We start from the raw sequence: 27,953 nt of genomic DNA, 5'->3' as shown, positions 1-27,953 counted from the left end.
TTGCTAGGCAGTAGTTTGACTTACCATGTTGTACATATCACTGTGATAGATTAGATACATTGCAGTACAAAGAAGCAAGCCTCAGGGCTGCATTCTTCCCCCATCCACTGGTCTATGAAAGAGGCTACACAGGATGAGCGTGCGATCAGAAGACTTAGTATAAATTCAATGCATTGAGCAAGTCATTGTAAGAGCTATTGTAGTTTACCTTCTAGGTTCGCCAATGTTTGTTTCACTGCAACATCTAAATTACTTTTGTCACCGGAACTTAATTGTTCCAATTGCTTCTGAAGCTGCATCAGGGTTTGGTCTTTCTCCTGCAGCTCTGTTTCATGCTTCTCTCGGATCTCCTGCATGTCAGCATCATATTTCTCTCTGACTTTTCGCAGTTCAGTCTCATGTTTCTCCATCATGTCTCTTAGCTGGGCTCGCATTATATGCTTTTCAGCATCTAGCTTGGACTGGAGGTTGTTTTTCTCTAACTGAAGGTGATTCAGGTATTCATTAATTTCCTGGATTAAAAAACAATAATATTTTAAACAGAACCACAATACCCTTTTTATAATTTGGGAAATGCATTTATTGTGCATACATGTGTGTATCTCAAATATGTCTAATACTACATCTGCCATAAAAGTACCCAGATCCTATTTTCTGAAGTAGGAGCAGCATTTAGAGATGCCACCACACTTCATTTTAGCAGGCATTCAGACCCTAATTCCAGCTGCTGACTGATGTGGAATCCTTTCTTGAATGGGTGGCCCTGGTCCCTCTGCAGCATGTTCCAGTCCACAAATAAATAGAAACTCCCAGTGCAGGAAGCCCCATGTCCACAGGCCACATGCTTCTAATTTGGAGAGGGGATACCACCTTCCATTCACTTTATCAGAGGCCTGAGATAATGCACAAACTCTGCAAATGCCTGGAATGGATTGTGGATTTCACTACAGATTGTACAACCTGCCATGAAGTTTCCTTGAAGAGAGGATCAGGTTGAATCTGCTGTCTGCAAAAATGTTCTGGAAGAAACAGCAAGCAACTCCCATGAGACTAAGCTGCTCTTCCAAACATTATGTCAGATATATAATTACTGGACTATTTGCTTAGGGGGTTTTTCCTTTCTTTTCAGAATTATCTCAACACTCAAGCAGAAACCATATCCAATGTGAAATAATTAAAATAATGAAAAATTATAACCACTGCATTTTTCTTTGGCAAAGGTGATTTGTAAATTATGTGTTGTCTCTTCCTTTTGATTTTTTTTCCCTTGTTTATAACATTTATTTATTTATTTATTTATTTATTTATTTATTTATTTATTTTCAACTTCTATGTTGTTTATCACCCAACAGGTCTCCTAAGTATAATCAATACTACTACTACTACTACTACTACTACTACTACTACTACTACTAAAGCTACCCATGAATATAGTCAAATGCATGCAAATGCTATATTTTCTATTAGCCTAAATAAGGTTGGCAACCAAATTGCTTGTAACTTTTCAATCCTTGTCCCCTGTTCCTTACTTTTAGCTGCTGGTCTTTTCCATCCAGTTCTTTTTGCAACATGAATATCACCTGTGTCCTTCCTTGCATAACCTCTTCTTTTTCATGTAGCTTCTGTTTCAAGGCTTTCAGTAGCTGTTGCAGATAAAAGGATTTTATTTTATGGAATGGAAGAAAAGAGAGTTTCTCAAGAACTGTCTACTTGCATCCTTGTCAACTCTATCCACTTAATAAAACTAAATTTCACTTTTGTAGGATGTATGCAGTTATAGGAGTCATCTGTTTCAGAAGTATTAACTATAAACACCAACAGTTCTTGAGGGTATCAAAGGCGGAAAAACTCAATCCCTAAAACTATGAAAAGGTATCTCTACATTTCCCACCAAGTCCTCTACAATTCTCCCTACACCACTATCAATTTTGTTTCACTTTGCTACAACTCTGTTTATAGGACAACAAGTAACAACATTGGAGTTTTAAACAAACTAAACAAGTTATCGGTACCCACAGTGAGGGCTTAGTGACTGCAGGAGAAATATCAGAGAATGTCCCAAGACAGATCCCATAACTCAAACTGAAGGCTGGTTAGAAAGGACAGGTAAAGAAAACAGAAGATGAAAGGAAGCATATATTGGGCTGGTTTTGTTTGCCTAAATAAGAGAAATAGGGTGTGTTCGTGTGCTCTGCTCTCTAGAGAGAGAAATGACTCCATGGCTGTTGATTTAACTGAGAGGTTATGCACATCCATGAGTGTACTGACTATAGGTACAAAATGACACATAGATTATAGGCTGTTGACTAAAGTACCCTTTCACCTACCTGTTCTAGATCAGCACTAGCATCTGATTTGGCAGCCAGCTTAAAGAGTTCCTGCTCATGTTTCTGGGCCACTCCCATGAGCTCTTTTTCCTTTTCCAAGATCATATTCTGAAACACGTGGATCTTAAAAGCAGAACAAAAAAGTTTCTATAAAACTGATCTACAGTGATACCTTGGTTCCTGAACTCAATCCGTTCTGGAAGTCCGTTTGACTTCCAAAACGTTCGCAAACCAAGGTGCGGCTTCTGATTGGCTGATTGGCCCGGGAAACAATGCTGGCAGCTGAAATGGACATTCAGCTTCCCAAAAACGTTTGCAAACCAGAACACTCACTTCTGGGTTTGCGGCGTTCAGGAGCCAAGCCATTCAGGAACCAAGGTACCACTGTATACATAACAACATCATTAAAGCTTGAATTTTCAACTTTATCATTAAGTGACTACTAATATTCCCCTAAAATTTGAACAATTTTGGATTAAAACAAGTTAGCTCAGGAAACTCCTTGAAGTCCTACCTTGAAGAATGATATATACAGTGGTGCCTCGCAAGACGAAATTAATTCGTCTTGCGATTTTTTTCGTCTTGCGAAGCACGGTGTCGGAAAAGTTTTGGAAAAGCTTCAAAAATCGCCAAAGTCTTTAAAAACCTCAAAAAAAGACTACCACACCGCGTTCTATGAGTTGCTCCTCGAAGTCAAGTCGCAACTGTATTAACGGTGTTAAGAAAAAGGAAACAAACTTGCAAGATGTTTCCGTCTTGCGAAGCAAGCCCATAGGGAAAATCGTCTTGCGAAGCAGCTCAAAAAACAAAAAACCCTTTCGTCTAGCGAGTTTTTGTCTTGCGAGGCATTCGTCTTGCGAGGTACCACTGTAGTTTATTTGTGCTGTGGGAACTGAGAAACAACGGCACAAATATTGTGCAAAAAAAATTACTCTGTGTCTAAAAAGGGGCTTTTCAGAATTCCACATTGGTATCATTTAACATACTTCAAAAATATTCTTGATTTCCATTATGTTCACTAACCAAGTTTCTTCAGGGCTCCTTCAGCTTTTCCTTTTCTTTTTCATTAAGAAACTTTAGAATACAAAACAATAAATAGCGAACAGCTCAACAACAAAATGACATCACTTTTTTAAAGTTACAAATTCAAAAGAAGATCCTTTCCCATTTTCCAGCACTAAGAACTTAGAAATTATAGTGCTAATGATACCAGTACCGGTCTATGTGTCAACACCACTATTCAGAATGTGAATTAGTGACTTTGCCCACTATTGATCTTTCCAAATTTAAATGAATTTTTAAGGGGCAGTCTATTTTTCATAGTGTGAAAAATTAACTCATTCCACATAGCAAAATATGATTCTGTATTCATTATACCTTTGAACCTACATATCTCACAGGTAAAGCTTCTTGGATACAGCTGCCTTCCAAACATTACTACAGCATCAGGGTATCTCCAGCCAGCACACCTAATTAGGCCCAGCAGGGTTCCTACTTTGGCCCCCAAAGCCATTTTCACCAACCCATTCCAACCTGCACTACATTTGACAGCATTGTGTCAGCAGGTGTGAACAGGTAAAGAAGCGGCCACCAGGGAACAATCAGGAACTTGAAGTGTGCTCCTGATTCTTCCTTGGCAAGCAGGCCTCCCCTCAGTACAGATCAGCTGACTGGTGCTGACAGGGAGTCCCACATGGATCAACTGCCCTAGGAAGTTCCCCATCAGTAATTCACTAGTGCAGCCTTTGCAGTCCTCAGCACCGATAAGCCTATGGACACCTAAAACCCCTCTGAAGTCTGTTTACAATTGTTTTGTATTTATCAAGTGATTGACAGGTGGGCAACCCAACCCACCTGTCAAAAATAGGCCCGTAAGGAGTGAGAGGAGGAAGGATCTGGTGGATCCAGTTTCCACACCCTTGGCTGACTGTATCAACAATCCATGGACAATGCTATAGAAGTTTTCTAATTTTGTGTAATTACAGTTCTAGCCACAACCAACACAAAGCATGCAAGCTTTTTTTGTGTCACATGTGTTTTGTCTGCTTCAAACACAAAAAGCAGTATATGAAAATTTTGCAATACTTTGCCCTATAAATCAGGAGCCAAATCCCAAACATCGAAGAATTAATTGCTTTTGCCAAAGGCAAGCTTACATTTTGTGTATACATTGCTTCTCTTTCCTGGAAATGCTCCCGCTCTTTAATCTGAATGCTTTTAAGGTTTTCATTTTCTTCCAGGAGGCAGCTGCATCTTTGTTCATTGTCTTCAACTTTCTTGATAAGGTTCTGAAGCAGAAGTTGCATACTCTGCAATGAAGCCTCCTTTGTGGATAGTTGGTTCTTTGAAGTTCACAAGAAATGACAGTTAGAGGACTAGGATGAGAATCCTCCAGATCAGATTAACAGCATGGACAAACAAATATTTATAAGTAGCAGCAATTACTTTATACTTGTAGCAATTGGATGCTTATACTTTCGTGAATAATGCTCAGCATACTGAGAAGTTGCCGCATCAGTAGAGGAACACCCTAGGTAACGGGAAAGATGGCACTTTTTATATAGGTTCACAGCTTAAATATACCTTTAATTCACTGTTTTGGATTAGTACTTCTTTGGCATCAGTTGATCCACAGGCTAGCTGTAAATCAATTATGAAGGCTTCTTTTTCCATTAATTTTTTTTGCTTCTCAGCAAGCATAGCATCCATTTCAGCACCACGCTGGTGTGCAGCATCCAACTCATCAATCTAGAAACAATCAGAAATGTTGTCACTGGTCACACTAGATATCTACCCACTAAAATCAGCTTCATTTTTCTTCTTTGTTTTCCATTACTTTCTCTCCTCTAAGTATCATTCCCTGTTTTCAGCTTTCCCCACCCACAAAATACTCAATAGCTAGGTTGGCCAAGATGGGCAAATTTGTTTCTTTCATTTCTGTGTGGTACTGGAATGCTACCAACAAGGATTTCTGCTACTGGTATTACTTCAAAAACACCAACATCATCAATACTGATTCCACAGCTGGTAACATTGTTGGTTGAATGGGCAGAGAATTATAGAATCATAAGAGTTGAAAGGGACGCTGAGGATCATCTGGTCCAAACCCTTGCTCTCAACTGGAAGCCTGATATGGATGACTACTGAAAAGTCCACTCCTTCTCTGGAATTTAAATATTATCAACTTCAGGAATTCTTAATATTTTAGAGCCAATAAACATACTACAAGCCAGTTTGAATGAATATGGGCTAGCTTCACAAAACTGCCCTGTGATCCTCAAATGAACACTGGTACTGTATAGAAATCTAATTTAAAAAATAAAAATAGCTGCTCAGTTTTTAGACATAATTCAAACACTCTAGATAAACAAAATCATTACAACCTTGAACAAACCACTACCTTTTTCTGCAGCTCTTCATTTTTTTGGGCATTCTTTGTTTCTAGTTCCTCAACTTTCTTTTTAAGTACCAAGATTTTTCCACGACTTGCAGCCTCAAATAAGAAAAGGAGAATTATTTGCGCTATTATAAAAAACAGGGGTACTATAGGACAGTGTTTCCCAACCTTTTTTGGGCAAAGGCACACTTGTTTCATGAAAAAAATCTCGAGGCACACCACCATTAGAAAATGTTTAAAAATTTAACTCTGTGCCTATATTGACTATATAAAAAGTACAGTGGTGCCTCGCAAGACGAAATTAATTCGTTCCGCAAGTCTCTTCGTCTTGCGAGTTTTTCGTCTTGCGATGCACGGTTTCCCATAGGAATGCATTGAAAATCAATTAATGCGTTCCTAGGGAAACCGCCTTCAGACCAGGTCCGGGGACAGTCTGTCCCCCGACCTCTTCTGAAGGCTGGGGGGGGGGGGGACAAGGGCTTTTCTTCCCACTGCCAGCCTTCAGAAGGCTGTTCTGAAGGCTGGCGGTGGGAAGAAAAGCCCTTCTTCCCACCTCCCGCCCCGCAAGCTCCGGGGACAGGAGGGCTTTGCTGCCGACCGCCAGCATTTTAAAAGCCCCTGCTGTCCCGGGGCGATTTTAAAATGCTGGCGGGCGGGAGCGAAGTCTCCGCTGCCCCGAGATTTTAAAATGCTGGGGGTCGGCAGCGAACGCTTCGCTCCCGCCCGCCAGCATTTTAAGATCGCCCGGGGCAGCGGAGAAGTCTCCGCTGTCCCGGGAAGGCAGGCGGGGGGAGCAAAGACTTTTGCCTCCGCCTGCCTTCAGAAGAGGTCCAGGACCTCGTTCCGATGCCCGGCGGCGGGGTGCGAGGTTCCCGACCCACCGCCCGGCATCGGGGGATCGTTCCGATGCCGGGCGGCGGGGTGCAAGGTTCCCGCCCCACCGCCCGGCATCGGGGCATCGTTCCGATGCCCGCCGGCGGGGGGAGAGGTTCCCGCCCCACCGCCCGGCATCGGGGCATCGTTCCGATGCCCGGCGGCGGGGTGCGAGGTTCCCGCCCCACCGCCCCGCTTCGGAGCAGCGTTCCGAAGCGGGGCGGCTGGGGCAGGTGTTCCCGCCCCCACGCCCCGCTTCGGAGCACCGGGAGAAGCGATCTCCCCGCAGCCCCTTGCTTCAAAAGAGGTCCGGGGGCAGCGGGGAAGAAGCGCTGCGCTTCCCGCTGCCCCCGGACCTCTTTTGAAGCAAGGGGCGGTGGGGAGAAGCGATCTCGGGCGCCGCGGCGCGCAGGCGCACTGCTCGCTCCTCTTTCCGCGCAGGCGCCTTCTCTCGCTCTTTCGCCTCCTTTTCTTTCTCTCTCGATGGTCCGCCTACAAAGGAGCGAGGGAGGCGCCCGCCATGTTTGGATTTGCATCCAGCAGGAGATGCCGCCGCCGCCCCGCCTCTCCCGCCTCCCTCCCACGGCACACCAGGCAAGGTCTCACGGCACACTAGTGTGCCGCGGAACACCGGTTGGGAAACACTGCTATAGGAGGACTATTTTTCCCCATTAGACATAATACATACACACTTATTAGGGAATAACTCTAGGCATGTCTATTCAGAAGTAAGTCTTACTGAATTCAGTGGGACTTACCACTGGGAAAATGGGGTTAGGATGGTAGCCTTAGTCTAACTGAACACAATGGGACTAACTTTTGAGTGAGCATGGATAGGGTTGCACAGTTAAAACTTGGATCATAACCAGTAACATGTACACACAGCTAGAGCTTTGCTTGCTTTTTTCATCACAAACTTTCCACTGCTGCAAAGAGATGTCACTGTTTATCTTAAGAAGCTACTTGCAGTAACCACTTCAGCAAAAGCAATAAACCAAGCACCAGACAGATGCATGGGATCACTCACTTACCCAAATATGCATATGCACACACTGTGTATGTGTAACCAGGTTTATAAAAACAGAAAATGAGAGATCAAACCAAGACATTACCAATGCCTATTTGATATTTTTTTTAAGGATAGAACTCACTCTCTTTTGCTCAGAATTTCCTTCTTGGGTTTCGTCTCCAGATAATTGATTTTTGAGTTCCTCTAATTGCGCTGTTAAGGATGTTACTTTGGCCTTGTTCTGCAGCTTTAATTTGGAAATCTTGGCTTCAGAAGCTTCTTTTTGTGCCTGAAGATTGTTAACAGTTTATTTTTTTAGACAAAATGCAATTAGCCCAAACAAATACCTTCTAAGCATTAGAGAGAGATCTACATATATGAAAATAACAAAATACAAAGCCAATTTTTCCACTGAAAGAACAACAGAACCAGGTGGCTTTAGGCCTTAAGTGGAGTTATACATTACAGTTACCATTAGCAATTTGGAATGGATAATCTTAACCCTGGGTTTATTAACAGCATCTGTTCATACTTGGAATACATTTTCATTTTGAGTGACAAACAAGTCTGGCAAGTTATCGAAACTTAAACTAGATGGAAACTGTACCTGCTAATTAACATCACTGTTGAGACACCGTTTTGAAATGCAACTTTTAGCTAATATTTAGAGCAACTTGCTCGTGAGACAACTGAGTTCATTTTCATTTCTATATAATAAACAAACTTTATGTGCATACACAATACCTTTAATTGCTGTTCTTTAACGCATAACTCATTATCCTTGTCCCTGACAAGTTCTTTGAGTTGTGCTACCAGCTGTTCATTTTGGACCAGTTGTTCTGTCAAATCAGTCACAGACATGCTTGCTGCTTGAAATGGGCCATGAGCCTAGAGATAGAGGAGTTAAGTTTGCAACAACAAAATGATGCAGGCAAGACAATTTCAATACGTTATTGGAATGTAATATTTCCCATATTTCAGTATAATAAGAGAGATACAGAATAACTCTTAAATAATTTAAAGCTAATTGCCATACCTGCTATTTATTGAAGGAGAACACTTGCAGCACACACTGAAATTCCCTGCAGCAAGAGCTGCACCATTCACTTCAATGGAGAAAGAATGCCTTTGTGGAGGCAGAGCTTCCCTTCCACAGAAGCAAAAGCCAATGAAACAGTTTTTAGAATTGATCACTATTCTTCTACCCAGACCAGGAATGAGGAACCTCCAACCAGTAGGGTGAATGTAACCCTCTAGACCTCTCTATAAGGCCCTTGGAGCTATCCCCAGGCCTTAATGCTTTTGATCCTGTTCCATGAATTCCTTGAGTGCCTTGGGCTGTCTGGAATGTGTAATTGAAATGTGATGGTGCCTTTTGCTTGCCTGGATGGAGATAAAATTGGGATTAAAAAACCCTGGCTTTAGTGTAGCTGGAATGTAGCCCATAGTACAAAAGTAAGAGCGACATCTGTTCAACATCTTGGTACTAACACTTAAGGCCCTATACATCCCAAGACCAACTTACTTCAGAGTCTCAGAGACTTCTTTATTGGTTACGTATGCAGTTGAACACTACATTCTGCACTACAGTTTCTCTTTAAGTTCCAAAAGTAGTTGATGCCCACCCTAGAGCAACTTGGCACAGGGCTGTCCATGTGGCTGCCCCTGTTCAGATGACCGGCATTCCTGCCAAGACACTGCAGGCATCCACTATCTATTCTTTCTGGAAACAACTGAATACTTTATTTATTTTTTAACAAGCTTTTACAGCTGGATGAAAAGGTCTCTGCCGAAGAAGTTCATGTTATACTGTTTTAAAATCTATTTTAAGAGGGTTTTTGTATTGTTTTCTAAATTATTTTTAACTGTTTTATTCTATGTTTGTAAATGGCCCTGATGCACATGTAGAAAGGGATTCATAAATGAATGAATGAATGTTGCTCCACCCATCCCCCCCAAAAAAGCATGCAACTCTGGACTCTTGGACTTTAGTTTCCCCACCCATGACCTAGATTCAACTTACAATCATATGCATACATACTTGGAAGTAAGCTCATTAACTCCATGGAGCTCATCTCTAAGCAGACATGTAAAGGATTGCACTGTCCATGTATTAAAACAGAAGTCTTGGTATTTTGTACAATTTATCTTGAGGCAATTTGAGTCTTGAAAACAAAGAATGTGCTGGGTTGCCCTTACTTTGTTTTATTAAAGCTGAAAGCACAGCATTCAGTTGTTTGAACCCAGTCCTTACACCCAAACAGCCAGTCAACTGGATTTCAGCTTCCTTTAAAGATAAACCAAACATGAATGGAAGCCTGCCCCGCACGTCTAACCCTGCCCCTGCTTGGAAAGAGTGAGTTTTTAAAAACTAAAATATGCAAACAAAAGTAGCCCAATGCAGCTTCAATGCTGAATACTAAATAAATATTTAATATTTGATACTTAAGAAGCTACAATAATCAGTACAAAGGTTTTTTGTAAAGGTGTTTAGAATAAATGTATCAAGTACAGTGTATAAAATTCAAAGTCGATTTCCCCCCCCCCAAAGTACTTACTCCAGATTTAGTAGCTGAAATATCACCGCTGCCCCATTTCAGCATAGTTTTAAAATAGCTATAGAAAAGCAAAGAGAAATTAGTTTACATCAGTAATTTCAGTGCCAACTATTACCTTCAGCTAAGTTCTAGGTGTACAAATCTGTATACAGCTTCAGACCAGGAAAGCATATATATAACCTTACATCAGTAATTTCAGTGCCAACTATTACCTTCAGCTAAGTTCTAGGTGTACAAATCTGTATACAGCTTCAGACCAGGATAGCATATATATAACCTCACGCCAACTGATCACTGAGGTATACAGGAAAGGATCCTCCTGGTGATACCATCTTATCAGAAAATTTGTTGCATACAACATAGGAATCAGGCCTTTAGGCTGGAGGCACCTTCTTATTGGAACTTCCACCTTTCTTTTTGGCAGTTATTGAGGACTTCATTTTCAACAAGACTTTTAAGTGGGTACATCGATCCCATTCTGTACATGCTGTTCCCCCTGCAATCCCATATCTGCAGCTGCTTTTCTGTCACGTGGGTTTCTGGACACATGTTTCCTGAGTTTCAAGGGAAAGTAACCCAGGTTGCTGTTAAAAATAGGCTGGAGCAGGAAGAATAAAGTGTCTGCCTTCTGCCCTCAAAGTGGGCTACTATTATTCACTACTATTTGTTCACTGCTTTTTATTTGCCTGACTTTGGAGGAAACAGCTCCACCTATCCTAAAATGCTAGCAATCTTCACATTATCAAAACACACACACACACACACACACACACACACTCTCTCTCCTCAACTATATACAGACATGCATAATTAGAGTGATCAGGGTGCAGCATATTCAAAGTCAGGAGAAACTAGTTCTCCTAGTTTCTAGCAGAAGTTGACTGTTGATTGGATTCAGAGAAAAACTTGCAGGAAGGAACTGATTTTCCCCCTCCAGAAGCACCCCTCAACCTCTGTTAGGGGTCAGAGGACATAAGGTGGGCTATGGTGTGAAGGGTTGTGCAGGCTGCTGGGAAAAGTGCATATAACTAATGACTGACAAGCACTTCCACCATCAGAGCAGTTTAAAATCGTCACAAAACTTGTAAGGTGCTTAAAAAGTTTTAAAAGAAGGACAGCCCCACATGACACATAGCAGAAATGCCAAAAAGGCAGTGGAAATCAGCACCTGATTTGGAAATAAATATGTGTGTTGTCTAAGAAAGCAAAGAGAAGCCTCATAAAGAAGAAGAAAACTGCACTGACTCCTGTTTATACATGTCTGTACACACCCTTATGCCTAGACTCTTGATACAATAACATGGAATTAAGTCCCATTGATTTCAGTGGGGCTTGATTTCTCACAATGGCCATAATCCGAGGCCTATTAAACTTGTATATAGGCTTAGATGAGTACAGAAGCATTTTAAGCTTTCTGTTGTAAACAGCAGCTCTCCCATCTTTCATGGAATGCTGCTTCTAACAGTTTTGGAAACAGATTTTGATTCAGTACCAGGAAGCTGCTATTTAAAAGGGGAAAGTTTAACACATCATAGCAGGCATAGATATTATTACATCTAACTTTGGATCAGAGCCCATGACTTCTGCAGCTAAAACTCTCTAGTCAATCACTTGAGTTTTATTAATTGCATTAGGAATCTTAATAATGAAAGTTACTGTTCAGGACTCGCAAATGTCACTAAACAAGTTTAACAGCACACCAAGAAGCTCCCTACTCACTAAGTGTAAGTGGAGTTATTTTGGCAAAACAAGTTTTACTTTTGACCAACCATCAATGGTGTTTTAGCATAATTAAAACACCCAAAGGCTTGGGATAGGCAACTGCTTCTTTAAAAGCAATACTGGAATTACTAATACTCGATGATATCGGAATTGTACCATAAAGGCTTTTATTTTAAAAAGTGTATGTGCTGTACTAACCTATGGGGAAAGTTTTTTTGTGCCCCAGGTTTCATGAGTGGTTGAAGCAGCTTCAAGTGCATACACCGTTTTGAACCATTGGTGAAACGAAGGGAAGAGAAAATAACCTCCTTTGACAGTAGCAACATTAAAATTACTTTATTTACACACACAAAAGTTCTCTAAGCAGCTCTCACAATAAGAATAAATCTAAAAAAGCAACATAATGAAAATTCAGTAAGATATAACACAGCAGCAAAACACCAAATAAGTGCAAAAACAAATAAAAGAGAAAGGGGAGAAGATTATAAAACAAATAAACAGAGCTGGACAGGAGTATGTCTGGCACTGGACAGACATTAAAGACAATGCCAGGCTCAGCTCTATTTGGAAGACATTCCACAACCCACTGAAATTACCACCATTCATACCCACCTCCTAAATTTCATTTGGCAGGGAAGGATTAGAGGCATACCTATGAACTGCTTGGAATCACAGGTGGGAAGAGTGCTGCTGCACACAGGTCCTGCTTTGGGACTACTCAAATGCATAGCCGACCACTGTGAGGACAGGATGCTGGGCCAGATGGCCCATTTGCCTAATCCAGCAGGATTGTTCTTATGTCCTTAAGGGCCTCAGATGAAGAGGTAAGTAGCTACATGTGGGAAGAAGTTTCCAAGCTATGGAAGGTCTTACAGATCAAAAGCAGCACTTTGAATTGGGCCCAGAAATGGACTGGGAGCCAGTGAAGATAACAGAGTACCAGCATAATATTTGTGCAATACTCAGTTCTATTCTCTATCTTGCATCTATATTCTGTACCAACTGAAATATCCAGAGTTTGTAAATGCAGCCCCACAAACAATGCACTGCAATGATCAGAATGAAAGGTTACCAGGCATAGATCACTGAAGAAAGGCTGTAAGTAGGGTCATAGCTGGCATAGCAACCTAAACTTGTAGAAGATGCTCCATGGCACAAAGAGCATTTGTCATTTTTATGTGCACATGCACCTATCCAGAAGTGCTATCCATATAGGAAATTTAAAGCAACTCAAAGCATTTTTCTTTGTCCTAAAAAGAGCACAGAATATTGAAATAATATATGCTTTAAAAAGTGCAAAATACTTTATAACCTGATCAGGCTGTGAAGCATTTTGTACTTTAAAAAGTACATTTTATTTCAATATTTTGTACTCTTTTAGGACAATGAAAAATGCATTAACAGCTATAAGTTTGCTGTATTACTAATTCTTTTGATTCTATCATTACAAATAGATCCCCCAATGCTGTTGTACCTTGTGGCGAGATGCTCTGCTTGCTTTAAAGTTACTGTTGTATGAATAAAATCTGATACAATGTTATCCATAACTTTAGGAGCTGTTCTTCAAACGTACTACATATTGACAGTTTTATAAGCACAGGTTGATTGGTTGGTTGCACAACACGTTCATCCACAAATGAAAAGGGCACGCTAGAAGCTGGTTTATATCTACAGGGGAATATTTTTACATTAAAATGCTTCCACAAAGGTAGTGAGAAGATCACTCAGAAGCCTAGGTGTGCATTACTTGAATAGAATACTGTGTTGTTTTACATGTTCTCTTGCAGAATACTTCCAAATGGGTGTATATGGATAAAATTCCACATCCAGACTTGAACACTTACGCATTCTTCATTAAATTATCTTTCCATTGATATATAATTTTATGGTATTACTCCAAAAAAGTGGTGTGATGAGCCATCATTGCCAAAAGAAGATGACACCTGATTGGCTCTCTAAACCATGGGTACGTAAACTAAGGCCCGGGGGCCGGATCCAGCCCAACCGACTTCTAAATCCAGCCCGCAGACGGTCCGAGAATCAGTGTGTTTTTACATGAGTAGAATGTGTGCTTTTATTTAAAATATATCTCTGGGTTATTTGTGGGGCATAGGAATTCGTTCATTCCCCCCGCCCAAAAAATATAGTCCAGCCTCCCATAAGGTTTGAGGGACAGTGGACTGGCCCCCTGCTGAAAAAGTTTGCTGAGCCCTGCTCTAAACACTCCTTTTTCTGGTTATGTGGCTATAACTATTGATAGAATACAGATAATTGAACAAACCTTGTTGCATTACATTCATCATTAAATTATCTTTCCATTGATATATAATTTTATGGTATTGCTCAAAATAAAAGTGGTGTTACTAGCCATCAAACCTCGGAAATACACTTTTTCCAAAAGGTTTCCACAATTTTGGCCACTTTTGTATTTCAGCCCTGACTTGATGTCACCAACCCAATGCTTCTTCCGTAGACCACATCAGGGTATAGAAAACTGACTCTCAGTCCTATATCCACTCAGAGGTCAGTCCTACTGGGTCCAACAGAACTTACTCCAAGACGGAGGTTCCTATGACTCGTACCTAAGAAGGCAGCAGTGGCGACAGGAACTCCCCACCCGCTGCACCCAATGAGCAGTTACCCAGAAAGGAGCAGTTCCTGGCTTCTCAGGTGACTCCCAAACACCACTAAAACAAGGAAGCGGCTCCCTAAAGAACTCAAATGACTAACCAAGCTAAGGAGACTTTCCTTTGCCCCTCCATTCCCCGCGAAGGGTTGTGGGGCGAAGGACTTCGGCTGCTCGAGAAACTGCTGAGCGACACAGTCGCACTTGCGGGGGGGGGGAGTCACTCCCCCCGCCCCGGTGAATCAACCTCTCTCTCTCTAGACAAGAAATAGTCCGGTTTCGAGAAGGATCTCAAAGGACGGACAGCCGTGTCTCTCGAAGGCATCCAGCGGACTGGACTCCTGGACAACGGTCCTGCCTCCCCGGAGTTCCAGGTAAGAACCCCAAGGGCGAAGGGGGCGGGGCCTCCCTTCGGTTCCGTTGGGCAGGCGACCCTCGCTCTCGCTCTCTCTCTCGCCGCAGAAGCCCGGATGGAGAGTGGGGGGAGGGGCCGGCAGCGCCCCGAACTCACCTGAGGGAAGGAAGAGTGTCGGCCGGGAGCGACGTGCTCACCGCCGCCTCAGCGGGACCCGAGCGGGCGCAGGCCGGACCTTATAGGCCGCCGCCGCTGCTCCTCTTCTTCCTCCTCGGCCTCCTCCAGGTGGAGAGCCAGCCGGGAGAGTCATCCCGACACACCAGCGAAGGCCGCTTGCCGGGACCGGGTCGCTTTTCGGCGTGACGGCCGTGTTGTGCGTGCGTGCGTGCGCGAACCTGGCGTGCGTGCGCAGAGGCGTCGAGCGCAGCCAATCGGCGAGCAGGGTTTCCCGAACCCGTCCGGCCACTTTCCCCCTCCCTGGCGGTGTGGGGCCAACTCTTTCCATCCACCTGCCGGTAGGTGTCATGGCACGGCAGGCGGGGGGAAAGGCAAAAGCCTCGTATCCCGATTTTAATGCAGGTCATTTCTTCGCGTAGCATTCGGAAAACGAGAGCTAAAGGGAGCGTGGAAAGGGTGGAGAGCGTCGTGAGCCGAGTCTTCTGCTCCCCACCTGTAATTCGAGCCAGGGATCGAGCATGGGGTTGGGGTGGGCTGTGGAGAAAGCGCTGCTCAGAGGATCTCGAAATGCACCTGCGTTTTCGAAAAAGAGGACTATGATCTTTAATAAGTTGCTCTGTTGGCTACAGCAGTGTATGGGGTAGGTACTGGCTGCGAGGCTTTGCCAACGACGGATCTTTTATTAAGAAAATAGGTTGGGTTGGTTCCTCAGTTTCTCATATATTCAGCCTATACTTTTTACCATTCTAAGGCCATGTTCAAATTTGTTATTTCAACAAATATAGTAATACCCAGTGCTCTTTTTTTCTTTTTAAAAAAAATGGTTAGCGGTACTCTCATTTTGGGGACGCGGATGGCGCTGTGGGTTAAAGCACAGAGCCTAGGACTTGCCGATCAGAAGGTCGTGGTTCGAATCCCCGCGACGGGGTGAGCTCCCGTTGTTCGGTCCCTGCTCCTGCCAACCTAGCAGTTCGAAAGCACGTCAAAGTGCAAGTAGATAAATAGGTACCTCTCTGGCGGGAAGGTAAACGGCGTTTGCGTCTGCTGCTCTGGTTCGCCAGAAGCAGCTTAGTCATGCTGGCCACATGACCCGGAAGCTGTACGCCGGCTCCCTCAGCCAATAAAGCGAGATGAGCGCTGCAACCCCAGAGTCGGTCAGGACTGAACCTAATGGTCAGGGGTCCCTTTACTTTTACTCTCATTTTGACTCAAGAAAACCACCATTTTATAGTTCAAATCAGGAAAAATAAATACAGTAAATGGACAAAAGTACGTACAAAGATTCACAAAATGTTTAGGGATGTGTGTACCCCTGCATACCCACTCCCCAAAGCACTGGTAATACCCAGCTGTCTTCTGTTTAGGTCGCTTTTTCTTTTCTTTCCATGGATTCTAGAACCACCACTAGAGGTCCTCTCTTACTCATTCGGAATGAGTAGCCCAGGAAAAGCTCATGATTTCAAAACACTCAGTAATATAAACACTTGTCATTTTCATCCCCTCTCCTCCTCCCTCCCCAAAGGTCCCTTACCTCTCCCGCCCTGATCTTGCCACTGTGATCCATGCAACGGTCACTTCCAGGCTTGATTATTGTAACCCACTCTACGTGGGGCTGCCCTTGAAACTGACCCAGAAACTCCAGTGGGTGCAGAATGCCACGGCGAGACTCCTTACGGGGTCTTCTCCGCGGGATCACATTCACCCGGTGCTATACCAGCTGCACAGGCTCCCGGTGGAGTACAGGATCAGGTTTAAGGTGCTGGTTTTAACCTTTAAAGCCCTATACAGCCTAGGAGCCTCGTACCCACGGGACCACCTCTCCTGGTACGCCCCACGGAGGACCTTACGGTCTACAAATAATAACGCCTTGGAGATCACGGGCCTCAGAGAGATTAGGCTGGCCTCGATCAGGGCCAGGGCCTTTTTGGCCTTGGCCTTGACCCCGGCCTGGTGGAACGTTCTGCCACAAGATCAGGACATCTTTCCGTAGGGCCTGCAAGATGGAGTTGTTCCACCAGGCCTTTGGTTAGGGCTCAGCCCGCCTCCCCTTTGTATAAGAAATAATACAAGAACTAATATGAAAGAGGCCTCCCAGCATTCTCACATGCCCATATAAGATCAACGTAAACAGTTGGGCCAATGAGCACTTACTGTTCCCAACCCTAACCCTGTGGAAAGCCATCTAATTAGACTTTAATTTGATTTTGAACTGGTTTTAGGAGGTAATTTAATTCTTGTTTTATTTTATACTAATGTTATATATTTGATGTTAGCCACCCTGAGCCCGACTTCGGCCAGGGAGGGTGGGATATAAATAAAAGTTTGTTATTTATTATTATTATCATTTAAACTTGCAGCTTCTTTTCACACTTCCAGGCATCCTGTTTATTGAGTATTCATCCTGACTTTTGCAGGGAGACCAGGCAACATTGTCAATATAATATGCATTTTACTCACATTTATTTATGGGGAGATTAGGTGAGGTTTCAGCAAAGGAAGTATTATCCTGTACTTTCTAGTGCATTTTTCTGTCACATTCCTTGTTGCAAAAAGTCCAGTATTTTAAGAAAGCAGGTTTGCTGTGAAAGGCCTCCCAGACAACGATAATTGAGCAACCTGAATTGACAGTATGTGGCTGAATCCTCCTTAAAAATAGCAAAAGCCTGGAAGCTTCTTAAGTGTGAGGAGGAAAATTTTAATTTCTAAAAAGATAGTTGCTGTCCACAAGCACTTGCAGAAGTGCTATATATTTTAAGTGAACTGCCTCTCGAGTCAGGGTATTTCTCTTCCCCGAAAAGCATTTTTCTTACGTGTGAAAACTGGTAGGGGTCATTCAGAAGAATTCAATGTGTACTTTTTTATTACCACTTTATGTGGCTCCTCTTATTAATTAAAAGAGATTCCAGAGCTAAGTACTGCTGAACATCCATACAAGTTAAGCCTAAGCTTGGGAGGGGTGGAGGAGATCGCAGTAGTTGCTTGACAGCTCATTGCTTAAAATAGCCTGGCTCACCCTTGAGTCAGTTTGTTCTGATGCATCTTTCTTTTTTGGTGGCTGGAAATGCTGTTCAGGCACAGCAGTTGCTTGCCTTGATGCACGCACACACAATGCTGTTTTTAGCTAGTTATATGGGTATGTACTGTTTCATTCTGACTTTTTGAAGCAAAATGAATTTCAGCACAGCTTTATAAGTTGACGCTCCTTTAGAGGCAGAAGCATTTGATTTTTTAAAAATGATTTTGTATTTATTGAAAAAATGATTGAGTTGAACAGACTTTATGAGAGTGCAAATGCAAGCTCATATGTATGCAGTACTAGTCCCCAAACCATGCCAGCACTCTAAAATATTAAACTAGCTCTGTAGCAAGATTCATTTGGCTATCTTTTGGTTTCCTTGTACAGTACATATTCCTGGCAAATGAGTATCATCTCCCACTGTGACAAGTGCTCAAAAAGTATTCTTTTTCTCTCTTATTTGAATGAAGGCATAATTGCAAGATTCTATGACCTTTGGTTATGCTTTGATCAGAACTAGGATGCATATATGAGAAAATGGGTGCAAGATTTGGGTCAAAGAATAACCAGGAAACAATGGAACTGGATTTGGGACAACTTCCATTCTATTATAATTTCTTCCTAAAGGAGAACTATTTAAAAACCTTCTGTGAATGGCATTTAATGCCTTATGAATTGAATATATAAATTAGGATCAGATAAATGTTGGTGATTAAATAAAGCAGATTACATACATATATTTTGGAATTGTTCTCAGACAGAAATATTCTGGAAATATGTTCAGGTTAATATCTCTGATATGTTAGGATATCACATACCCTTGGAACCTATTTTTTCTGCTTGGTTATCTGAAAGATGTTATTCTGAAAAATGATCAAGAGATAGTACTCAACTTCATAACTACTGCTTAGATTATATAATAGCTAAAATGGCTTTGCCCATTTTATACTTTTCATTTCATGGGATCAAAGTGCCATCATGCTGAAAATACTTCACATACAATAACCAATGCTAGGGAAGGTCTGACGACATGTCTTTTTCCTCCAGTGTTTGGTCCTTTTCATCTGCATTCTTTTTTCTTTGATGTTCAAGGATCCATTCTGTGGGATCTATGTTTAACATTTTCCTTACCCATTCATCTCTTTGCACTCCATCAACAAACTCTTTCAGTGAAATTTTTCCTGGAAGAATAATTTCAAAAATGGATTAAAAGAGGTTCAGCCATAACTTAAACCAGTGGATCAGGGTATCAAACACAAGCTAGGAGACACATCAGAACTTTTAAGAATTGCCAGTGTACACAACAAAGGTCAGAATCATCTTTGGGACTGGGAAGCCAATGCCTTTCGTATCATGGAAGAGATGGCTTGCCATTTGCTGTTACTGAATAGTGTAGTGACTGTAGTGTATATTCTAAAAAGAGAATTGCTGTGCATTCTCAGATGGGTGAGTAGTTATGGTTACTCAAAAAAATTGCTTTAGGAGCCCCCAGGGCACGGCAATATTTCATTTATTGCCCTTTTACTGCTATAAATGTTTAAAGAAAGAGAGCTTAAGCCCCCCCACCCCTTTAGTTGTATATCGGATTGAAATTGGTGGTTTGGCATCTTACTACATTTATCTTACATGCAAAGTACCGGTACTTCATTTGCTCAGCTTCATCATATTATACGATAGGCCAGTATTATTCCCATTTACATAAGGGAAATGGAGTCTGAGCAACAGAAAGGGGAAACAAGTGCAGAGTGTTGTTTTGCAGCTCTTCTTCCTCCCAGCCACTGTTGGTCAGACATGGAAGGACAAGAGGAGCCGTGGGGGCATGTTGTACTTGCAGTTTCCTGAAGCCAAGCCACTGACCTCAGTTTTTAATCAGGATACTTCTTAATAAACAATAAAGTCAAAACATTATTTTCTGTATAGTTTTGGTGCCTCTTAGGTTCCTCCCAGGGAGTCTTTTAAGTGAGTCACTAAGAACTGTATTGTTCTGCCAGCCGAACAGTTATGCAACTGAGCAGCTGTCCTGAGACATCTTATTTCGATAACCTCTATTGTGTATATATCATAGCTCACAGCTGAGGCATTATCAGAAAAGCTTAGCCCTCTTTTCTACATGATTGGCCATTCTTCCCAAATTCCCCAAGATAATTAACTTAGGCTGCAATCCTAAACAAACTTTCAAGGGAGTACGTCCAATTGAATAAGGTGGGACTTGCCTCTGAACAAACAGCTGTAAAGTTAGTGGCATTTGCCAATCTTGCATAACTGGCAGCGACCAAGCGTCCATAACAGCTAATGCTCAAGACTCTGTCACACACCAGTGTAACCAAAAACTGGAAGGCAAAATGAGAGGGCTGTGCAAATAGTTTGCAAACTGTTATGTGTTTCCCGGGGGGGGGGGAGGATCCAGCAATAGGCAGAGCCTGGGGGGGGGGGGCACTTCTCTCTCGGCAGCAAAGCTTTAGTATAAAACCTACCAAGCTGCTGTGCTAAAACTGGAAGCTGCAGAGAGGCAGTGGGTATGTGGGAGCTTCTGGACAGAGGAGTTCCTCTCACTCCTGGCTAGGATGGTTTAAGCCCTGTATGATTAATTCTCAAAATGCAGATCTTCACCCACAAATTAGCGAGCCACATAGCATGCAACAGTCTGTTGATATGAATAACATTCAAGTCAAATGGCTTCAAATATTTGTCTTCTGTTCTTGAAACGTGATGTGTTTCAAGAGCAGAGATATGTCTGAAAACTAGTATTTCTGTGTTATACTGAAAATATGACTGCACTGACGGTACTGTGTTATGCAACAATATTAGAGCTTGCAGGCTCTTGAAATTAAAGTGTGGTACCTGACAGGGCCTGGAGGCAGAGGTCAGAGTATTTGGATGATTAGCCTAGGGTTGAGCCCAGCACTCTTTTGTGGGTCCAGAACAGAACCTTTCACTTTTGGAGCAGATATGGGAGTAGCACCTAATACAAAAGCCATCCATTCACTTAAAGTGCACAGCTAAAAGACACAGATGCTGGCGGAGAAACAGCCTGGCGCTTTCATTTTTTTGGCAGTGAGCCTGAAAGCTAAAACTTGCCAGTTCATTTTTTCCGAATGGTCAGCATTGTTCCCAGGTAGTATATCTCAACATATTTGTTCAAAGAGGAATTGTTGGCATCTCTCTGTCTCAGGAGACAATGGAGTGCGTCTTCAGGGGTGAAGTCAAACCACTGTGTTAGCCGCACCAAAGTGACCTCCCCAGGACACAAACCTGGGCGGTGTGTGTGGAGGTCCTGGGCTGCCCAGACTACAAGACTCACTGGTGTGGTCCAAAAGACAGCAGAGCAATACATTTGGCAACAGCTTGGCTGCAGAAGTTGCCGGAAGGAGGTGTACAAGGCGCCACTTGTGTTAGGGACTCTACTCTGGAATTATGTAGGGTTTACTCCCTAACCATTTTTCTCTGAAAGATAGGCCACAAAGCAATGGAAGTTTGGGATCAGAGATGCCTTCTCCTAGAAAAACTACTTTCCCAGGCTGACAAGCCCAATGCGCCCCTCACTTCCCCCTCTACAGCAAATGCAAAGCCATTGGACCCACTATTACAAGTCACTGCCACTTTTTGGAAGCCCACAGATAATTCTAACAATAAAGTACATTTACCATCATTATTTTCATCCATAAGTTGAAATATTCTGTTACACACTTCCTCTGGGGTTGACATCTGAGTATCCATATTTCTTGCCCATCCTTGTTTGACGTTATAGACACTCTGGGGAAAATTAATTTAATAATTTAAAAAAACCACACATATTTATATGGCACCGTCCATACATGGCACTTTACAAAGTCACTTACAAATTGGTTGTCAACACACAAGGGAAATAGGAGAGGAAGGGGACGAAGGCAGGGGTAGAAAGTAACAAACATAGCGAACTAAAACCCATGCCTGGGTAGGCTTGCTGAAATAAACAGGATTTCAGCAGGCACCTAAATCAATTTACAGTAGTGAGAGCATTCGCCTAATGTCAGTAGGCAGGGGATTGTAAAGGATAGATTTTGCTTCACTAAAAAGATTGTTCCTCTCAAATGTAGAACAAACATTATATGGCATTTGTAAACTTCAAGTTCCGTTGATCAAAGTGGTTGAACAGGTATGTATGAGGCAAGATAATGTCGCAAGTAAACTAGTCCCAAGCCGTTAGCAGTTTTATATACCAGCAGTAAAACCTTGACTTGGCCTGGTAACAAACTGGCAGGCCATGCAAATCCTTTTGTAAACCACTTAGAGACTGTTTGGGTATTAAGCAATGTATGATAAATCTTCTTGCACAAATCAATGCTCCCACTATATGTGCATTAATGACACACACACTGGCCAAGATCTGGTGCAACTTCTCTGGGGTGAGACACTATCTGTCAACCAATGTGGGCATGGATTCTGTTATTCTTCCTGACATTGTTTTTAGAGGTTGTTTTCCCCATATGTTTTTTATAGGCTATCAGCACTTTTGGAGTTGATGTATCTAGCCATTTATTTTCCCAGGGGAGGTTGGGAGACTCCTGCATGCAGCAGCCAGTATAAAGTTTATTCCTGTAGTTCAGTGCCCTAAATGGAGGCATCATTTTGTCAAACTCCCACAGATGAGTCTGTTTTCATTCGGAGCAGATGGAGGGACAAACCCATCTGTGTACACCCCAACAGAGGAGGGTGCAAAATAAGGGAGCAGTTTGTGTCAGACAGTGAGTGAGGTGTGCATAACAAAGAAACAAGGCAGCAAATTAGACACTAGCGGCAGCAAGTCAGAAAAACTGAGAAATACCGGTACATCCTCAAAGCTTTGGGCAATGCAACCTGAACTTCAGGTCAAAAATTCTGGCACTGATCCTTTTCTCTATAATTGGGGTTCTTATAAACTAAGGCAGCCTCTCTACACAAGTACAGAAAGTTGCTAAGAGAGCTGGGAGTTCCTTACTCCCCACTCTCAATCCAGATTTTGTGTGTGTGTGTACACACACACACACACACTGTCCCAGAGTAGTAATCTGCCCCTTTCTTTCCATGTCCCAGTCAGATTGGAAAGGGCAGCTGTGTGTATGCATATTAATGATACCAATGAAAACAATCTCTCATTTTCCTCCTTTCAATATGATCATTGTGCAGCATTCAAATTTTGACTTAAATCATGCCATAAGGCTGATCTCTTCCCCCGCCCCTGTTCTTCCTCTGACACCTGGGATGTATAGCCCACCTGCCATTCAGCTTACATTTCTTTTAGTAGTCTTTTAGATTCAGCTAAAAGCCAGTGTAGTGATTAGTTTGTTGGACCTGGGAGACCAGAGTTCAAATCCCCACTCAGCCATGAAGCTCACTGGATGGCCTTCCTCCAGACGCCACCTCTCAGCCTAACCTACTTCGCAGGGTTGTTGGGATTGTGTGAAGACGGGGAGAATCATGAGCATCACCTTGCGCTCCTTGGAGAATAGGTGGGATGTAGATGCAGTGAAATAAATAATAATTCATGGTAAAGAGGTTCAACCAATCTCATGGTTTGGCGTAATCCTGCCAAGTCATTGCTGGGGCCCCTCTTCTTCTAGAAGGACTTCTTACCTTCACCATTTTCTTTAGTTCAGCCTTATCAAGAAAGCCATTCCTGTTGGTGTCGTACACTTTAAATGACCACTTCAGTTTGTGCTCAAGTTTCCCTCTGAGTACTAGGTTTAAAATTGCTACGTATTCCAAAAAGTCTATCATGTTATCCTGAAACATTAATAGAAAAGCAATCACTTGAAAACATCCATATTTTTAAAATTATCCAAAGAGAAATGGCAGAACAATCATAATTTTTGCTGGGTGCTTCTAGGATAATAAGCCTCCAACCTGAATCAGATGGATGTACACAGAAGTTATCTACAAGTGTTTTTGAAAATTATACTCACCCCATTCGTGTCAAAGGATTTAAATGCATTCTCAGCATATTCAGATGCTTCACTCTGGCTGGTAATGCCAAAAAACTGCTTAAATTCATGCAAATGGAGACCTCCGCTGGGGCATTCTAGAACAAACTTTTTGTACATATCCTGTAATTCTGCCACTTCTGTTCCTTTCATGTTACCAGTGTGGAGCTGCCCCATGCTCTAAGAACAGTTAAACCCCAGTGAGGCTTCAAATGCCTTATAAATATTCTACCCTGCAAGTGTAAGTAACTTACAGTGATGTTATGAAACGAAGATTTGTCTTAAAGCTTTAAACCAGAACAATGGGCAGCTTCTATAATCCAAACACAATGCCTTTCTTATTGTGTCCAGACAATTGAGAGCATTTTCTCTTAGCAGAGTGGCTTGCATCATAGTTATATTTTTGGAGTTCTAATAATGGCAATGCACTCATGTTGACCACATTGCATGCAGTCTTGGAACTGGGCTGCAACAAAGTACAACAAACCTTAGCAACAACATGGCTACAGCGGAGGCATCCTGCAATTGGAAAAGGAGGACAAGGTCATTCAGTTAGATCACTTGTTGGTTGCAATCCCCCTGCACAGGAGCCAATTCCTAGGGGCCATGAGGGCTTTGCCTCCCACAGTAAAATATCTGAGGGGCTGCCTCCCACAGTTGATGGAGATTCCCATTCAAATGGTGTGTGTGCAATGTGTCATGTGATTATGTGGGATGGGGCTTACTGGGGCTCCCACAATATTTTATTCAAGCTGGCACCCTTGTCCCCTTGTAAAAGGCTATTAACAAATATTTAAAAACAATACACATATTATTTGGGCTATCCTCTGTCCATGCAGAAATATGTATATTGAGGAAAACATGTAAGAAGCTTAAGACTAATGAATACCAAAATAACTTTTTTTTTACAAAATAGAAGAAATGGCACTTTTTGGTGTTTGTTTGAGGCATAGCAGTGTATGATTCTGACAGCACAAGAAGATGGGGTTGTGGGAAATTCATGACTGGATCTCAGATTTATAAAAGGTTAAATATAGCTGCTGGGAACCCTGATATGGATTGGGACCATGGCATGAGGGAAAGCAGGTTTAACAATCCTCACATATAACACACACAGATTTTGCCAATAGGGGTACAGTGGTACCTCGGGTTACATACGCTTTAGGTCACATACGGTTCAGGTTACAGACTCCGCTAACACAGAAATATTACCTCGGGTTAAGAACTTTGCTTCAGGATGAGAACAAAAATCATGCAGTGGTGGCGCAGCGGCAGCAGGAGGCCCCATTAGCTAAAGTGGTGCTTCAGGTTAAGAACAGACCTCTGGAATGAATTAAGTACTTAACCTGAGGTACCACTGTACAAGCATACATTGCCCTGCTTAGGAGGTGGAAGAATATTTTTATCATCATCATTGCTACATAGCGTTGGCCAATGTGGCTAACAACAACCAACATACAACTAGGAACAACAACAACAAAAAGATAAAAAGCCTGCTAAAAACAACAGCAGATAGAACATATAAGCTTGAGAGGTCAAAATCCTGTTTAAATAAAAGGTGTCTTAAATTTAGTTCAGAAGAGCAACAAGGAGGGGGCTAAATGGTGTTCCCTGCAATGGAAGTTCCACAGCCTGAGCACCAAACATACTTCAGACATTGTTGGGACAGCAAGAAAGGAATCTTTCAGAGGTTTGTGTAGAAAGCGGTCCTAAGTGAGGTTAGGATATGACTGCATCCTGTCCATTGTTTTCATCATAAAGCAGGAGCAGGGACCAGAATGACAGGGACAGAAGTCGTCTCTTTGGGATTTTAAATTGCTAGCTGCCATGAAAATGGTTCATAACCACCTAGTTTTCACAAGAAAACAAACATGCAGGATGAATCATCACATGCCAGGTTTAATTAGTTGTGAGTGAGCTTTGATAACAAGAGCCTGAGAAAGGTCAATACAATACATTGCGTATGACTTGCCATTGTGGCATCTGCAGAGATTCAACATAATGGAAAATGAGACAGCTAGTCTGGACCCAGGTTTTCTTCACTGAGGAATTATTTACCATTGATTCTATTAATTCTGAAAAAATACATAGCGCTGAGGAAGCTTAACGAAAGGAGACTGTGTTGCCATCAATCAATACAGCTCAGTCTACCACAGGGAAGTTATTCCAGCAGATTTACGACACAAATGCAATGAAAACTTCAGATATCAACTCTAAGGTCAGGTTCCTGCAGAGAGGGATGATTCTGAGTGTGTGTGTATATTGTCAGGAATGCTGGCCAAACCCAGCAGGCAGGCCTGTCCATGCCATTTATTAGGAAGATATCTTGGTGGTCCATGATAGCTGGTGGATGTTTCCTCAAGAGCCAGGAAACAGCCAGAACTCACCTGACAGTTCTGAATGGGGAGAAACTACTGGAGTAGGTCACATGCCTCCCACCACCAAGCTAAGGTGAACTCTGTGAGAAAGATCATTTTAGACAAAGCACAAGCTTTAGTGTAAGCGAAAGCATATAGGGGCCCATGTGGGTCCTTTGGGGGGAAACCATATGAACTTCCCTAGAGCATCAGCCACAGTCTGAAGGTGAGAAATCCTTACCTAACAGCATCTCCTCTCAATCCTGTGCTCCTTACAAGGAGGTGTTCATTGTCTTGCTTGAGCTGAAGTTGCCATTCTTACAAAGACCTTGACCAAACCAGGGCCTCCCATTCAGTTCCTGGAGCAGCTGCCTCAAGATACAGGTGTGGCTGAGTATTGAGGAGCAGAACAGCTTCCCAGCCATCCTGCAAGAAGCTACAGCTTCAAGTCCAACTTGGTCATCACTTTCAGAATTTCATCAATGGTCAACGCCCCCCAAACCCCACCTATGTTTCTCAGCCTCTTAATGCAACCTGTGTGTTGCCTCCAACACCATTTGTCATATTGAGCTGTGTTCATAGCCACCCCCTCCCCAAATGGTTGTTTGATTCCAGCCATTTGTCACTGTTACCTTTCAAAACTGCGTCCATGGCCACCCCGTGATCTGTATTTGGTAAGTAGTGAGGTGGCCAAGTTTGCTAATGATATCAAATTACATTCAGGATGTTAAAACAGAAAGGGGTTAAAGAGGACTCTACAAAGGCCACACCTACATCTTATATTTAAAGCAATATTATACACTTTAACAGTCATGGCTTGCCCCAACAAATACTGGGAACTCAAGAATTTCTGGATGCCTAGACCCAGGTTTGGGGCAAGTACTCTTTGGTGAGAGAACCCCAGCAGAGATTTAAAATCACAAAATATGCAGCAAAGTAAAATGTGGAAAGATGGGCTGTTAGACCTTTAAAATATGCTCTGCTCAGTGCCTTCCAAAGTCCCCCTCTTCCCTTAGCATACAAAAAGACCACAAGTTTGGTAAGTTAAAAATGGTTTACTTATTCCTTTTTTATTTCTTCACTTTATTTCATTTAATTTAAATATTTTCAATAAAATATTAATACATTAAAAATGGTTTGCTTACAAACTCTTCAGAGGCCAGATTCATGTACTTTTCCAAACAGAATTCAGAAAAATGTTGCACAGGCAATAAAACTTGGCTTAGTTCCAAAGTAGTGAATATTCCTAACTTATTGGTATAGGAACTCAAGAGAGGCTTGTTGGAACCATGCGGTCTGGCCTTGGAGCAACCAGCTGAGACCTCCTCACATATTGAGCTTCTCAGCTACTGGGAGAAAACAATAGGCTTGATTACCTAGTTGCTCCCAAAGTGAGGTAAGCCTGGCAAGACAGTTTTCTCTATGGTCTTACCCCTTCATGCATTAATCAGACTTAAGTATGTTGATTGTATGAGGCTGGTTATCCCACACTTAATCCTTTTCAAGAGCAGCTGATAAGGTTCTGCTCAGGCTTTACCTTGGAGGATAAGAAAGGCAGATTCCCACTACAGGGCTTTTTCAATAACAGCTCCCTTAC

The 27,953-nt window shown here is 42.5% G+C and overlaps 2 protein-coding genes across 10 annotated transcripts in view; both read right to left on the bottom strand.

The window, feature by feature from the left end:
- Nucleotides 1-15,253, bottom strand: part of LOC114596612 (uncharacterized) — a 45,810-nt gene extending 30,557 nt beyond the window's left edge. For 8 of the 9 annotated variants that reach the window (XM_077929301.1, XM_077929296.1, XM_077929286.1 and 5 more), the window contains exons 1-10: nt 15,024-15,253; nt 10,165-10,222; nt 8,351-8,494; nt 7,749-7,895; nt 5,728-5,820; nt 4,911-5,075; nt 4,484-4,669; nt 2,328-2,450; nt 1,530-1,643; nt 209-512 (exon numbers count right to left, since the gene is read on the bottom strand). In XM_077929301.1, coding sequence (XP_077785427.1) covers nt 209-512; nt 1,530-1,643; nt 2,328-2,450; nt 4,484-4,669; nt 4,911-5,075; nt 5,728-5,820; nt 7,749-7,895; nt 8,351-8,494; nt 10,165-10,209 — 1,321 coding nt within the window. In that variant the 5' untranslated portion in view covers nt 10,210-10,222; nt 15,024-15,253. The remainder of the gene's footprint in view (nt 1-208; nt 513-1,529; nt 1,644-2,327; nt 2,451-4,483; nt 4,670-4,910; nt 5,076-5,727; nt 5,821-7,748; nt 7,896-8,350; nt 8,495-10,164; nt 10,223-15,023) is intronic. The other variant, XM_028728420.2, reaches the window with a different exon arrangement.
- Nucleotides 15,254-18,705: 3,452 nt separating this feature from the next.
- LOC114596599 (guanylyl cyclase-activating protein 2-like) lies at nt 18,706-25,215 on the bottom strand. The gene is made up of 4 exons (XM_077929274.1): nt 23,982-25,215; nt 23,653-23,802; nt 21,705-21,813; nt 18,706-19,241 (listed from the first exon to the last, which is right to left on the bottom strand). Exons 1-4 carry the CDS (start codon nt 24,174-24,176, stop codon nt 19,072-19,074), a joined length of 624 nt encoding a protein of 207 aa, XP_077785400.1. The 5' UTR covers nt 24,177-25,215; the 3' UTR covers nt 18,706-19,071.
- Between the last annotated feature and the right edge of the window lie 2,738 nt (nt 25,216-27,953).

This window comes from Podarcis muralis, chromosome 1 (genome assembly GCF_964188315.1).
Source record: "Podarcis muralis chromosome 1, rPodMur119.hap1.1, whole genome shotgun sequence".
In the NCBI taxonomy this organism is placed as follows: domain Eukaryota; kingdom Metazoa; phylum Chordata; class Lepidosauria; order Squamata; family Lacertidae; genus Podarcis; species Podarcis muralis.
The sequence above is the reverse complement of the archived record's forward strand: the minus strand, read 5'-3'. Positions and strand labels throughout refer to the sequence as shown.

Excerpts from the sequence above, each read along its gene's own strand:
- LOC114596599 (XM_077929274.1), bottom strand. The coding sequence starts at position 24,176 with ATGGGGCAGCTCCACACTGGTAACATGAAAGGAACAGAAGTGGCAGAA. Across the intron at positions 23,803-23,981 it reads AATCCTTTGACACGAATGGG|GATAACATGATAGACTTTTT; the intron begins GTGAGTATAATT and ends TTAATGTTTCAG. Across the intron at positions 19,242-21,704 it reads TATGGATGAAAATAATGATG|GAAAAATTTCACTGAAAGAG; the intron begins GTAAATGTACTT and ends TTATTCTTCCAG.